The sequence below is a fragment of the Phyllostomus discolor genome, chromosome 2 (genome assembly GCF_004126475.2).
Source record: "Phyllostomus discolor isolate MPI-MPIP mPhyDis1 chromosome 2, mPhyDis1.pri.v3, whole genome shotgun sequence".
In the NCBI taxonomy this organism is placed as follows: domain Eukaryota; kingdom Metazoa; phylum Chordata; class Mammalia; order Chiroptera; family Phyllostomidae; genus Phyllostomus; species Phyllostomus discolor.
Window position 1 is genome coordinate 103261999 of NC_040904.2, and position 12822 is coordinate 103274820.

Below are 12822 nucleotides of genomic sequence, written 5' to 3' on the forward strand. Positions count from 1 at the left end.
ATGAAAGTGACACAAAAGCCAGGGCAAGGCAGGGTAGTTGGCTTCTGCCTTCTCCTCCTGCCGCCTGACCTGATATTTGAGGTGACATTTAAAGCCACTGTATGTGTGGTGGGCCACGGCAGAATGAACACTTTCTGGAGCCTTTGGAGAGATGAGGCTGATTCCTCAGCCTCCCTGCTGTCAGCTTCTCAGACCCTCCTCGGGAGTCCCTTTCTGGACCTGGAGGGGAGGCAGGACTTCCCTTTACTACGTAGGAAACTCTGGTGGGATTCAGGACTCAGAATCCCCGCCCTCCTCGACTCTTAGGATGTGTGGGGAAGATGGGTACACTCTAGAATTCAACCAAAATAGTTAAATGATTTAAGTCAGTGCTGTGTTTAACAGAAGAGAGCAGGGACAGAAGCAGACAGAGTTTACGATTTCAGAATCATCTAAGGAGTTTGTTAAAAATGCAGGTTTCTGGGAGTGAGGCCTAGTTATCTACATGGATAACCAACCCTCTAAGGTGATTCTGCTACCCATTAATCTTTGAGAACCCCTGAGATAGAGAATGAATGAGGTTAGCTTGGAAAAGGCCTCATGGGAGAGGTGGACTTGAATTTCAGTGTGATAGGTAATACTTGTCTTAGGTGCTGTCCTCAGGTGTGGACCTAAGGAACCCGTTTACCTTAGGATACCAGGCTCTCATAGGAGAAACTGGCAGGTGTCCATCCCATCTCAACCCATGGATGGTGTGGCTGTGAATGTGTTGCAACAGGCTTCACTTTACCACTTGGGCACTAATCATCAAGGGGACAGAAGTGGTGTGGGAGGTGGCTGAGGATGGTGTCTGCTGGAGTGTTTGTTTCACGTTGCAACGGAAGCACAGCTTGCAGGGCAAAATGGCAGCCTGGTGGTGCCTACTTCCTAGGATGGGGCGGGAGGAAAACATCATGTTGGCAGACAGTCCTCACTCTGGCATGCAGACACTAGCAACTGTGCCACCTTCTGTGTTGCCTTTATTCATAAGATAGCCCTGTGTGTCTGAGGAGCTGGCCAGTGCTGCTGCAGGAACAGTGGTCATTGTCATCCAGGGAGATGAGTGGGAAAGATCTGGGATGTAATTGGTTTTCTCCTCCTTCCACGCTGCTTGCCTTCTGCTCCATACATTTGTGCTGGCTTTATCTGATCAGGAACACAATGTTTTCATGTTGGGGTGGGCAGAAAGAGGGAAAAAAAAAAAAAAACAGTGCCAAGCTGAGAAGAAGGAACAGCAAAGAGAAGGGGATATATCTATGTTGTGACATTGAGTAACCTGTGATCATCCAGATGGGTGATGGATGCAATGGATGGGTTGCTGCTGGCTTGGAGTCACTTCTTGTGCCTGGAGGATACATCCCTGTAGTCAGCTGGGTGGGCGGGAGGAACCATGCCAGTAGCCATGCTTGCTTTGACTACGATGAAGGAAGGAGCCACTGCAGAGCATAAAGGCAATCAACAACAATAACAAAAACCTAGCAAAACTCTTTCTTGGCCAATATCCCATCCCTTCTAATTGCACTGCAGCTACCTTGCAACTCTGATAGTCTCTTGAAACATTTTACTCAACTTCTGGAGGGGCTGTATTTAAAGTAAGGCTTATGAGGCTCTGCAGGAGATGGAGAAAGAGCAGCAGTGGGCTGGGGAGCTCCAAGGAGCCCATCTTGATGGGTTGAAGCCAATCTTGAGCAAAATTCCTGGCTGAGTGGGTTTATCCTGGGCCTGATCCCAATAGGTATGCTTATGTTCTTAGGTTCACAATTTGTGAGAGAAGTGCTTGTACCCATATTGTTCTTTAACATCTTTATTCTCTTCTTTGAAAAAGAGGCTGTATGGAATATTTTGCCCTTGATTATCAGAAGCAAGGGAAGAGGGCCAACTTCTTTCTTTGGACCCAAGAATGGAGTGTGGAAGAGTAGTACTAGCACTATCAGAGTAGTTTACACACTGTCCACAGTCACTGGGCCTTTCTGTCTCAGAGTCAGGCACTCTTCCCACAGGCCATCCTGTCCATGTCTCCTGCACGGAGGGATCCATGGGTATGCCCCTCTCATGTCAGATTTCTCCTGTGTTGGAGAAATCCATTTTGGGCATTCTTATTTGGAAATGCTTTCCCTCATGTAGCTACAAGCCAGGAGCCAAAGAAAAAGATGAAAGGCTGTTAGTAAGTGGTTCTGTGCCTGCTGTGTACTCAGCCTGTGCCCACAGCATGTCAGCACTGCCCTGGAGATCCTGCCTTATGGGGAGGGCTTCCGTCACTCTGTGAAAGATGTCACAGTTCCTCAGAGAGCAATTTCAGAGCCCCAGAAACTCTCTTTGGGAGGACACAGATGGTACGTATTCCTTTCTCAGCCTAGCCACCTACTAGGCATTTGACCATAGCAAGTTATTTAACCTCTCGGAACATGGGTTTTCTGTTCTGTAGCCTGGAGAAAGTGGTTCCTACTCTACAGAGCTTGAAGGGCAGTTAAGAGGCCCAAAGTTGATGAGGGATATGAAAATACTTTGTGAGCTAAAAAGTCCTGGCCACACCTGAATTACGGATTTTGTCAATCATGAAAGAAGGGGGAGGATATGGGTTAGTGCACTTCTCTCTGGAGAGAGAGGAAGAGGGGTTTGCATTTTTGTGTTAACTAAACTCTGGAGTATTGTCCATTTAAGGTTATTAAGTAATGCTCATTTAACAAAACAATCCTCACAAAGCCTGAGAAGTAGCTTTTGGATAGTGGTGTCAGCTCAGTCCCAATGCTGCCCTTTGAGAAGGAGTCAGGATGTAGTCAATGGTGGTGCTGGGTCAGGGCAGTGGAGACTGTGGCCCTTCTCCCTTCCTCCCTCTCCGTCCTTGCTCCTGCCCCTGACATGCCTCCTCCCCAGTATGAATTCTGTCAGAATCTGCAGCCTGTCTTGTCTTGGAGGCCTAGGCCCCCAGGAAGAGCTGCCACTGAGAGAGGTCTGCTTCTGTCAGCTGCCGGAAGGAGACCAGGAGACCTGGGATGCCAGCGTTTCTATTAGGACAGTGAGAAGATATTGCCGGCATGGTCTAGGCTGAAATAAAAGCTGTGGTGAATGTACACATGGCTGCTGGCTTGCTGTTAGGCCTGGGGTACAAGGTTGTCCCACACCTAGGGTCTCCTTGGGTTTCACTTCTGTGAGGAGTACTCCCAGCCACTGGGGGACAGCCTCACCACGTGGGTGGGCAATTCACTGTGAAATGGGTCCTCCACATGGCAAGGACATGGTGTTCTGTTATCCTTCTATAGGCCTTAGTAGGCAGTGCGCAGGGACTGAGGCCCGCACAGTCCATTCCTTTCCGTGACAGAAAAGCAAAATCATGTTTTTATGGGTATTCGGACTCATTTGCCTGTTTATTCATTCTGTTACTAAATCCTTGAGCACACGGCACTATATGAAGCACTTTGGGGGTTGCAGAGATGATTACACAGTAGACTCATTTATCTTCATGGAGTATATGGCCAAGTAAGGAAGCAGAGCCCTCTATAAAGGAGAAAGTGAAATGCAGTATAAAGTGGGGAAGACCAGGGAAGGCCTCCTGCATTGTGTGGCATTTGAGTTAGACATTAGAAAATTCAGGAGGATTTGACCATGATGAAGTGGGGGAGTGGGGAGGTCATGCTGTTGGGAGGAAGAGCAGAGCAAAGACATGGAGATAGAAAACCACGGGATGTAATGGGTGTGTGGGAACTAGAATCTGGCAAGAGGGAAAGGGGAGCAAACACTGGAGTACTGTTATCTGCTGAGAGCTATTCCAGAAAGGCTAGATTCTTCCTTTCCTTGGAGCCTCACAAGATCTCTGGGAGGCCAATGCTGTTTTCTCCAGTTCATAGAGGAGGAAGCTGAGGCTTAGGGAGTTGAAGTAACTTGACCGAAGCCTGGCAACTATTAAGTGATAGGAAGCTCTGAACCCATGATTGCGACTCCAGAGCCTGGGCTGTGTCCAGTATAACAGAGGATCCATGAAGGACATAGGGAGGATGGGTGTGTGGCCTTTTTCTGGTCACATGGGTCTAGCAGTCCTGAGCAGGGAGTGCCTGTGGTTTTCACAGAGCAAGGCCATGGAGGGGTACTGGGTCTTTGAGCTGGCTTTGGAGTCCAGGATGGCTGAGCTCCTGGTTTCCCACCCCTGTCCTATTGGGGAGCCACTGGCCTCTGGCATGGGAGGCAGAGGAAGCCAGGATGAGAGGAGATCATCCTGGCTTCCTGGCTGCCTGGGAATGAAAGTTCAAGGAGATCAGTTCAAGGTTTGGCCTTGACTGTGGATTCATTCTTAAAACCACCTCTAACCTAAACCCTTTGTGAAAGTGTCCCCTACCTCCCCTCCCCATCTCTGATCTCCCCTTAGACCCATGCGGATTCTGTCTGCACAAGGTGGCCGTGTTCTGCTCTTGTTCCTTTGTTGCTGTGAAACAGGCTGCCTGCACAGTCAGCCTCTGTGTGGGAGGACTGGTGGTTGTCTTCACAGGCAGGCATTTGCTTAGAGCAGGCTGCGTGTGAGCCCCACGTCAAGAAATTCCGGCCTCCTCAATCAGCGTCAGTGGAACTAGGCTCTGCTGAGGGGACTGGCTGTGAAGGATGAGTTCAGGGTGGGATGACGGACCGCTTCTGGGACCAGTGGTATCTCTGGTATCTTCGCTTCCTCCGGCTGCTGGATCGAGGTATTGCTGTGTGTGTGTGTGCGTGTGTGTGAGAAAGAGAGAGAGAAAGGAAGATATATACACACAGAGACAGAAGCAGAGACAACACAGAGAAAGACAGAGCAGAGAGGGGTATGGAGAGCAAGAAAGGAGAGAAAAGGGAATGACAGAGGCAAGTAGCCAACCCATAGAAAGTAAAGAAAGACTGTTTTCCTGGGGACATTTGTGACCCAGCTGGGAATCGAGAACAGGGGGCCATTTGGAGAACATCTGTATATCAGGATCTCATTTCTTGCTCAGTACTATAGTCAAAGGCAAGTTAGGCCCTGTCTTGCAGGGCTCTCAGTAGAATGCTGAGAAGCAGTGCAGCAAGGAGAATGGTCCCTGCAGCAAGAAGCTGGGGGCAGACAGACATAGGCTCACACCTCAGCTCTGCTGTTCTCCAGCTCTGTGATCCCTGCCTGATTTATGTGACCTTTCTGAGCTTGTTTTCCCACCTGTAAATGGGCATGATAAGACCTATCTGCTAGGGTTGTTGTGGAATTATTATCTAATCCATACCTGTAAAACATAGCGTGATGTCTGGTGCACAGTAGGTACTTTGTAAGTGTTCTTTTCCTCTTATGCCTCTTAGCATCATGGAGCTATAGTACCTGTCCTGAGGACAGCTCTCTTTGTGGATTATGTGTAGGTAAAGCCAGTATAGAATTTGCAGTTAGTGGAAAGGGAAGGGAAAGTTCACTTTATTCTTCAGATTAATCTGACCTAATACATTCCACCATCAAATACTGATGCAATTTAAATCTCCTGGCCAAATCTAGACATTGCATTGTAAAGAAAAGCCACTGTTAATTGAGCTGAGTAATTGATTTAAAAAAAATGTTCAATGTTATTTTTAACAAGCTTTGGCTCCTTTAAGAGGTTTTGACTAGAATGAGATCCGACTCCTGACAGAAAAGGTGATGCTGGGAAGCCCTGCTACATGCCCCGGTGTGTATTCACCCCCACTGGGAGCCGTCTTAGGTGTGTCAGGAGGTCAGTGCCAGGTGGAAGCGGAGAGCTGCACAGAACAGGGCTCTTATCAATCAGAAATCAAAGATGGAGGAAACCAAACCAGCACCTGCGGAAAGCAGTCTCTCACTGGTATTGAGAAACAGGCCAGTGGGAGCCTGGACTTGAGATTAGATGAGAATGTTAGGACGAGATCCAGAACTTCTGACTGGTTGAAAGCATAGCCTGGGGGAAGGGGAAGGAGACCACAAGTATGAATCCTCCTTACCTGTGTGACCTCAGGCAAGTTACTTAACCTCTCAGTGCCTCTTTTTTTTTTTTTTTTCATTTTAAAAGGGGATGATGATAATAGTAGCTCCAACTCAGAGGGTTGCTATAGGGGTTAAGTGAAATACTACTTATCCCAGTGCCCGGCATGAAGAAGGTGCCCCTTGAGTGTTAGTTTTCAGTACCAACACAGTTAATTTTCACTCTCCTACAAACATCTTAGGAGAGGCAGGAACAGGTGGTATGTAATCACCAGGAGCTGAGAAAAGTCCAATTAAGAATTGTTAGAGGCTTAGAGGTAATTTATACTTACATGGATTAAAACAAGATTCCAACTAACATACAACACTAATTATAAGAAGAAAGTTGATGTTACTATATAAGCTATACTGCTAATAATATTAAGTGTTATTTTTTAGAAAACGCTCGAATTCATGAGTTGCAAATCAAGGTTTAAATTTTGGCTCCACTATTCATACCTTTGAATAAATGATTTATCCTCCAACTGACCCTCAGTTTGTTAAACTGAAAAATGGGAATATTAATAACACTTATATTATAGAAATTTGGGGAAATTGTGTTAGTGCTTGTAAAGTTGCCAGGCATTCTTAGAAATGTCAGGTTAATGAAGTTATGGGTGGAAGGATTAACCTGTCTCCGTGACAGCAAAAGTCGGCTGCCAGAATTGCATGTTCTCCGTGCATGTTTTGTTATCTTGTGTGTCTGTAATCGGAAAGCTTATGGTCTTTCAGAACAGGTCTCTGTAGTTTTCTTTAACGTCAGGCTTTAGACTAGCAGCTTCAGACTGGGTAGGGCAACTTATTTCCAAGCTTTTGAGGGGTGGAGTGTTGATTATGTTGCCCAGTTCTGGTTAGTTGGTATCACTATATTACATATGTAAATGTGAGCACACCCACATCCATGTTTAAGCGGAATTTTTGGATATAGCAACTTCCCTTGACTAACTAATGTTAGCTAACGTTCTATAGACAATGGCGCGCTTTAATATGACATGACAGACTGAACTAGCTCATGGGAGATGCTCAATAAATATCGTGTTTGTTGAGTGAATGGTTGAATGATGAACCTGTCCTTCTGGGCAGTGAACAAAATTCTCTTAGATCTCTCTTTAGTTTAACAGAATTTAGCTCCCTTCATCTGTTTTAGGATTTTATGTCATTTCACCTTGACATTGTCATCCCTTTTGTCATCTTGAAAGTAACAGGCGTCAAGAAAGTGAAGATGGAATAAGAAATAATAAGTGGAAAATGATGAGCTTAGCCCAGGAAACTGAAGCAATCGACAAGCTGTGTGCCAGTCTGAGTCATTCTCTTGGCTGTGACTGGGGGATAAATGAATCTGAGATTTGCCACACCTAGGAAAAGGGAGGAAGCATTAGAACACATCATAGAGCGGAAATAAACTTCACGGAGAGATGACAGTGTATGCTCAGTGATTGCAGACTGATCTTTAGTCTTCGTCTGTCATTGTTCTTTAGGGGTAAGGATTTAAAAATGTCAAAGAAATTATTTTCTTGGGCTGTACTTAACATATGTAAGGATTTATATGATAATGAACTGCCAGCTTGCTCAGGAACATGATTATTTTGAGGATTTATTTCATTAATAGCAGATACTGTTTTCACAGTATTTGTTATGGGGCATTAGTCACTCTGCTGCTTGTGTTCTGTGCTTACAGATGATGACCAAGGAGATGGCTCCTATGGTGAGGATTGTCCATTGAAAGAAAGGAACTCATACAGATAGGAAACCTGAGTGGTATATGAGAGAAGTAACATTGCTTTTTGTTGTTGAATTTTGGTGTCTCCATGGGGATTTGACAAGTGAGGTGGAGGTTTACATTCCTTTGTTTACATGTTTTTTGGTAGTGAAAGGGGAAGAATGAAAATACTGATTTTTTAAATTCATAAAGTGTAGGAAGTGTTTGACAGGGTGTGGGAATATCCACCACTAGTAGCACATGAGATGATGTTTAGGCAGTTTACAGGTGTTGCTGGAGGTTCTCTTGCTAGTCACTGCCTGGCACTGTCCGAGGGACAATCTGTTCTGCCGGAAGGACAATCTGATCTGCCTGGTGTCTGTTTCTGCTGAGCTCTCCACCCCTTTCCCCCCCCCCCGATTCGATCCAGTGCAGGCCCTCCTTAGCCCCACCCATCCCTCAGATCTCTCCTTAGGCCCACCCCTTCACCTCTCTTTTACCTTTCCACCAGCCCTCCTGGGCCTCACTGTGCCCTGCCTTCATCTCTGGTCCTAGATGGCTGCCTCCTCTTGCCCCCCTGCTCTTTCAGCCCATTCTCCCCTTCTGCCCCTAGGGTAAAGGCACAGCCCCACACCAACTGTTACCCAGTTCCCTGGCATCCCTCTATTATTCTCTAATCCACTGCCAAGCAAGCCTCCAGCCCTTCTCACCCCTACTCCTGGGACAACTTTGCCATGTGGATCCTGGGTTTTCCACCCTGGGCCTGCTCCTTTCTGACTTCTAACTCCGAGTGCTTTTTCCTCCCAGGAGCCACTGTCTCCTCTTCTTTTGCTTCTGTCTTTTTATGTGACCTTGCCATTATTCCCAGCCCACTAGTTTATTTAAAAAATAAATTTAAGTAAGAAATAGAGTTGATTTAAAACATTATCGAGGAAGTAACTGGGGGAGGTATGTGGATATGGTGAAGTGGGGACAGAAGCACAAAAGTGACTGTGGAAAACTAAGTGATATGTTGAATTTACAACACAGGCTTCAGGCTGTTAATTTCTTCTTCATCCTCTGTCTACATCCCTGTAGCTACCATGAAGTTCTTTGGATTCTGGATCAGAAACCAGCTGATTCTGTCCCTGGGTGTACACAATGATCACCCGGGAGCTCTTAGCACAATGTCCAGTTCCTCCGTCCCCACATCCCCAAGCCAATTAAATCAGAATTGCTGGAAAGAGGGCAGGGTACTGGCATGTTTAAAGAGCTCTGCCGGTGATTCTAATGGCAGCCAGGGTTGGGAACTGCTCAGTGCCCCCATGTAATATGGATGCCAGAGAGAAGAGGCAAAAATGACTCTTTAGTACAATAACAAAATAAACGAGAAAAGCAGTCACTGTGTGAGAATAGTGAACACAGAAGTAAACATAGGAATGTACTAAGGAACAAGAATTAAAAGAACATAATCCTTTAACTATGTAATTCATGCAACTTTCTTCAGAAATTTCAACTACAACCATTTTGTGTCACTACCCAACTTTCCTTCATAGTCCCAGGAAAAAAATTTATTTGTGTCCCAGGATGTTGTCTGGTGCCACCTTGTTTTGGGGTTTGTTGCTCTCTGTTCTGGCTGCCTAGGGCTCTGGAGATTGAGATGGTGGCTTGTCACTGCAGATATCAAAAAACAACAACAATCCTAAAGCACAACAATTTCCTGACTTGATTAGCGTAGCTCCAGTAGGTGGGAACTGCCCATATTCAGCTATAATTAGAGAAGGGAAAATCCCTTCTCCCTTCTGGGTAAATGGGTAGTGGGGACAGTAACTTTTCTGAAGCTTCCATAGGGTTGGGCCTCTTCAGCCTGGAGTCTACTTGTGTTTCTCACTGACGTTTGCCTCTTCCTGCCTGGCCATTCTCTGTTCCTCAACCTTCAAATCGCCTAAACGTTCTAATACAAGGATTGACTCTGCCCAGGGGCAGTGCAGGGTCAAGAGGCAGCTGGCCTTCACCACCGTAGCCTCAGAGCACCTGGATACTTGGTATCTTCCTTCCCATGCCCTCAGCTCTCTTCCTGGCCCCTGGTTTCCTGTCACTGATAGATGCCCTGCATTTGGCTTGCTTGCTGCTTAGCTCTGGCCCCTGACTGGGTCAGATTTGGTGTCTCTGCTCAGCCCATTTTAGGCTAGTTCCTACCAAGCCGCATACCCACTTTGGTTTGGCTTGTCCTGATCTTGTTAGCTGTTGCATGTATGTGTCTAGCAGGATGTATGGCTTCTTTGTGCCAGCCTTTATGACTTGTTCCTCCCCTCCTATAATTAGTAGGAAAAAGTAAAGAAAAGCATGCAGCATGTGTATGAAAATCTCATTGGATGGCTCCTCTGCTGGGAATTCCATAATCAGAGGAGGTTAGGTTGTAATCCCCTTCCCACTGGAATTGAATATTCATATAATACATAAAGAAGTTACTTTAACTTATCTTTTTAAGTTGCAGACAGATATCTGACTTTTGGCACAAACCACCTTCCTAAAGGGACCAGGCCTCTTGTCCAATAAACAGTTTGAACACAGTTGAAACACCACCCCAAACAATTCCCTGCCACTCTATACCAGAGCCTCCCCAGCAACCTTCATATTTTCTGTGTTTCTACTTGAAATGCCCAAAGTTTCCTCTTCTTATGGTTAATCCACATCCTTTCCCTTCTAAACTTCAAGACCCCCATGTCCTCCAGACAAAGCTCCCCTGGTAATCATACCTGGTTGAGTTCTGAGACATGTGGGCACTTTGGTGCAAGGCCAGTGTTTCATGACCCACTCCTGTGGGTGGTAATAGGACACACTGTGTGGGCTTGTTGTGCGCATTGAAGGAGTTAATACTTGTGGTCATTGTCTAGAACAAGTAAGTGCTCAGTAAGTGTGTGCTATCCTGCCAGATATCTGTTGCTTCCAGGAGCTTAGTTGCTTCTTGGGGGGCCTTTCCCTCCATTGAAAGTAGAACCTCCCTGAGGGCAGGTTCTTGTCCCACCATCCCTTTGTGTTCTCATCCAGACATCTAGTTCAAGGTTGCATTCTAATAGGAAACTCAATAAATAACTTTGGCTAAAGGAGTGTTTGAACTCTCCAGGGAACGAAGAGAGGTACTGATTATCATTGAATTGTTAAGGAGGAAAAATAAAAAGATAACTGTAATGATCTGACATTTCCAATATCTTAGCCCTTTTGTCTTTAGTATGTTTCTTTGGGATAGGTCACTTTAGTTCCCATTTCACAGAAAATAGATTTGTACTAAAGTCACAGGGCTGCTAGGAGGAGAATCAGTCCAGGCCCCTGACTTCATCTGGGATGAATTCTCTCCTATACCTGCCACATACATGTGAGGAGACCCCCATCCTTCTCTCTCGCCAACATGCATGTTAAATTGGGGTGTCTGCCCATCTCCCCTGTCAGCAGAGAGTAGAATATATCACTGGATGCCTTGTCTGTGGTGTGAGATCGCTAGGCAAGATAGATATAGGCCAAGTCCTGGGGGAAGGACACTGATAGCTGCTCTGTGAGCTCCTGGTGTGGTGTTTCCATCCAGTGGGGTGGAGTTTACTGCTATGTGAGAACAGTAAAGCAGCATTTGCCTGGGTGTGGTGTGGCCTCACAGGGCCTGATCTTCTGTTGTAGCACATTCAGTGATTGCTTAGAGTCAGGGGCAGTGGGGCAGCTGTGTCCCTGGATGGTCTGAAAGCCAGCCAGATTCCAGTGTAAGTGGTGGATTCGTTCTTCACCTTGTGGATGGAGTTGGCTTGTTATCAAAGAAATTGTCAAGGCAATAAGTAGTGTTATTATTAGTGGCAGTAGTAATAATATCCACTAAGGGACCAGGCATAGTAGGGAGTAGTTAGGGGTAGGAAATAGGATTCTTTTCTTTAGGGAGCTCATAATTCAAACTCCTAAAAGAACAAAGGCTAGAAGTAACTTCTGAGTCTCTCTTGGCTCTCTACCAAATAATGGATTTCTTATAAGGAATCCTTGTAGTTCTATGGTTCTGTGTAGACAATACCTGCAAAATAATAATACCTAGAATACCTAAAATATATCTGTGTGACCCCACAAGGTGTTATTTCCTGTTGAATTGCTAAATGAGTGCTATGGATTCACAAGAGGGATAAATATTTAGGCCTAAATGAAGAAGGGAATGCTCACTCATTCAACAGATATCTTCTAAGGTCCTACTATATGCTATGCCTTCTTCAAGACTCTGGGAATACAATGCTGAAGAAGACAGTGTTCTTGTCCTCATGAAGCTTTAGAGTCTAGTGGGGGAAATAGACAGATACCATAGCAAATAATACAATGGCAGGTAGAATAAAAAGGAGAGAACTGATTTGAACTTCAGTGGTGCTTACTGGTGAGAATGGAAGTTGGAAGGTACAGAATGTCTAGTGCTCCTGTGTGGTTAGAGTTAGGTTTGGCAAGATGAGTTTGGGCCACCTTGTGAAGAGTCTTGCTTGCATGTCAGGCTAAAGGCAAATGATGGCAGGGTAGTAGCATTCAATCTGAAAAATGTATTGAGCAATTTCCATATACCAGGCAGTAGACTAGGTACTGGAACTACAAAGAAGCATAACGTGGTATCACATGATAGAACCAAATGCCCAGTTCTTTTATGCAAGTGAAGTATGTCTGTATTTCTAGAGAGCAGTTAGGGTAGGGGATGCATGGTTTTGAGTTATTTGCCTAAAAGCGATAGTGAAACTGATATTAGCTCAGGGAAGACAATATAGGGGGAAATGTGACTAGTGTAGACTGATCTTAGAAAGTTTGGACACAGGGAGACAGAATCATGGGAATGGAAAGAGTATTCCTAAGGTTAGAAGGAGAGCCAGGATACAATAAATTCATGAAAGTAGAGGAGAAGGGATGGTTAGGGGTCCCATCTGTAGGGATATGGGGCAGTGTTGAGGGTTTGGTGACAGAAGGCATTTGTGACTACTCACAACCTTGTTTGAGGATCCTTGTTGAGGAGAAACCAGATTGTGGTGGTAGGAGGTAATGGGGATGAGGCAATAGCAAGCACACACTGTTTGTTTGAGAAATATGTCAGAAAATACAAGGTAAAATAGAATGTTGGTTGGTGGGACATTAGGGTCAAGTGATTGTTTTGTTAAAGAAGGGAAGCCTGAAT

General features: G+C 45.5%; 1 protein-coding gene across 3 annotated transcripts in view; it reads left to right on the top strand.

Annotated features, from left to right (window-relative positions):
- Positions 1–12822, top strand: part of KALRN (kalirin RhoGEF kinase) — a 701923-nt gene that overhangs the window by 68979 nt on the left and 620122 nt on the right. Inside the window, exon 1 of one of the 3 annotated variants that reach the window (XM_028504792.2) lies at positions 4311–4691. The exons of the other annotated variants lie outside the window; for them this stretch is intronic. Coding sequence (XP_028360593.1) covers positions 4625–4691 — 67 coding nt within the window. The 5' untranslated portion in view covers positions 4311–4624. Of the gene's footprint in view, positions 1–4310; positions 4692–12822 lie in introns of those variants that run through there. 3 annotated transcript variants of the gene reach the window in all.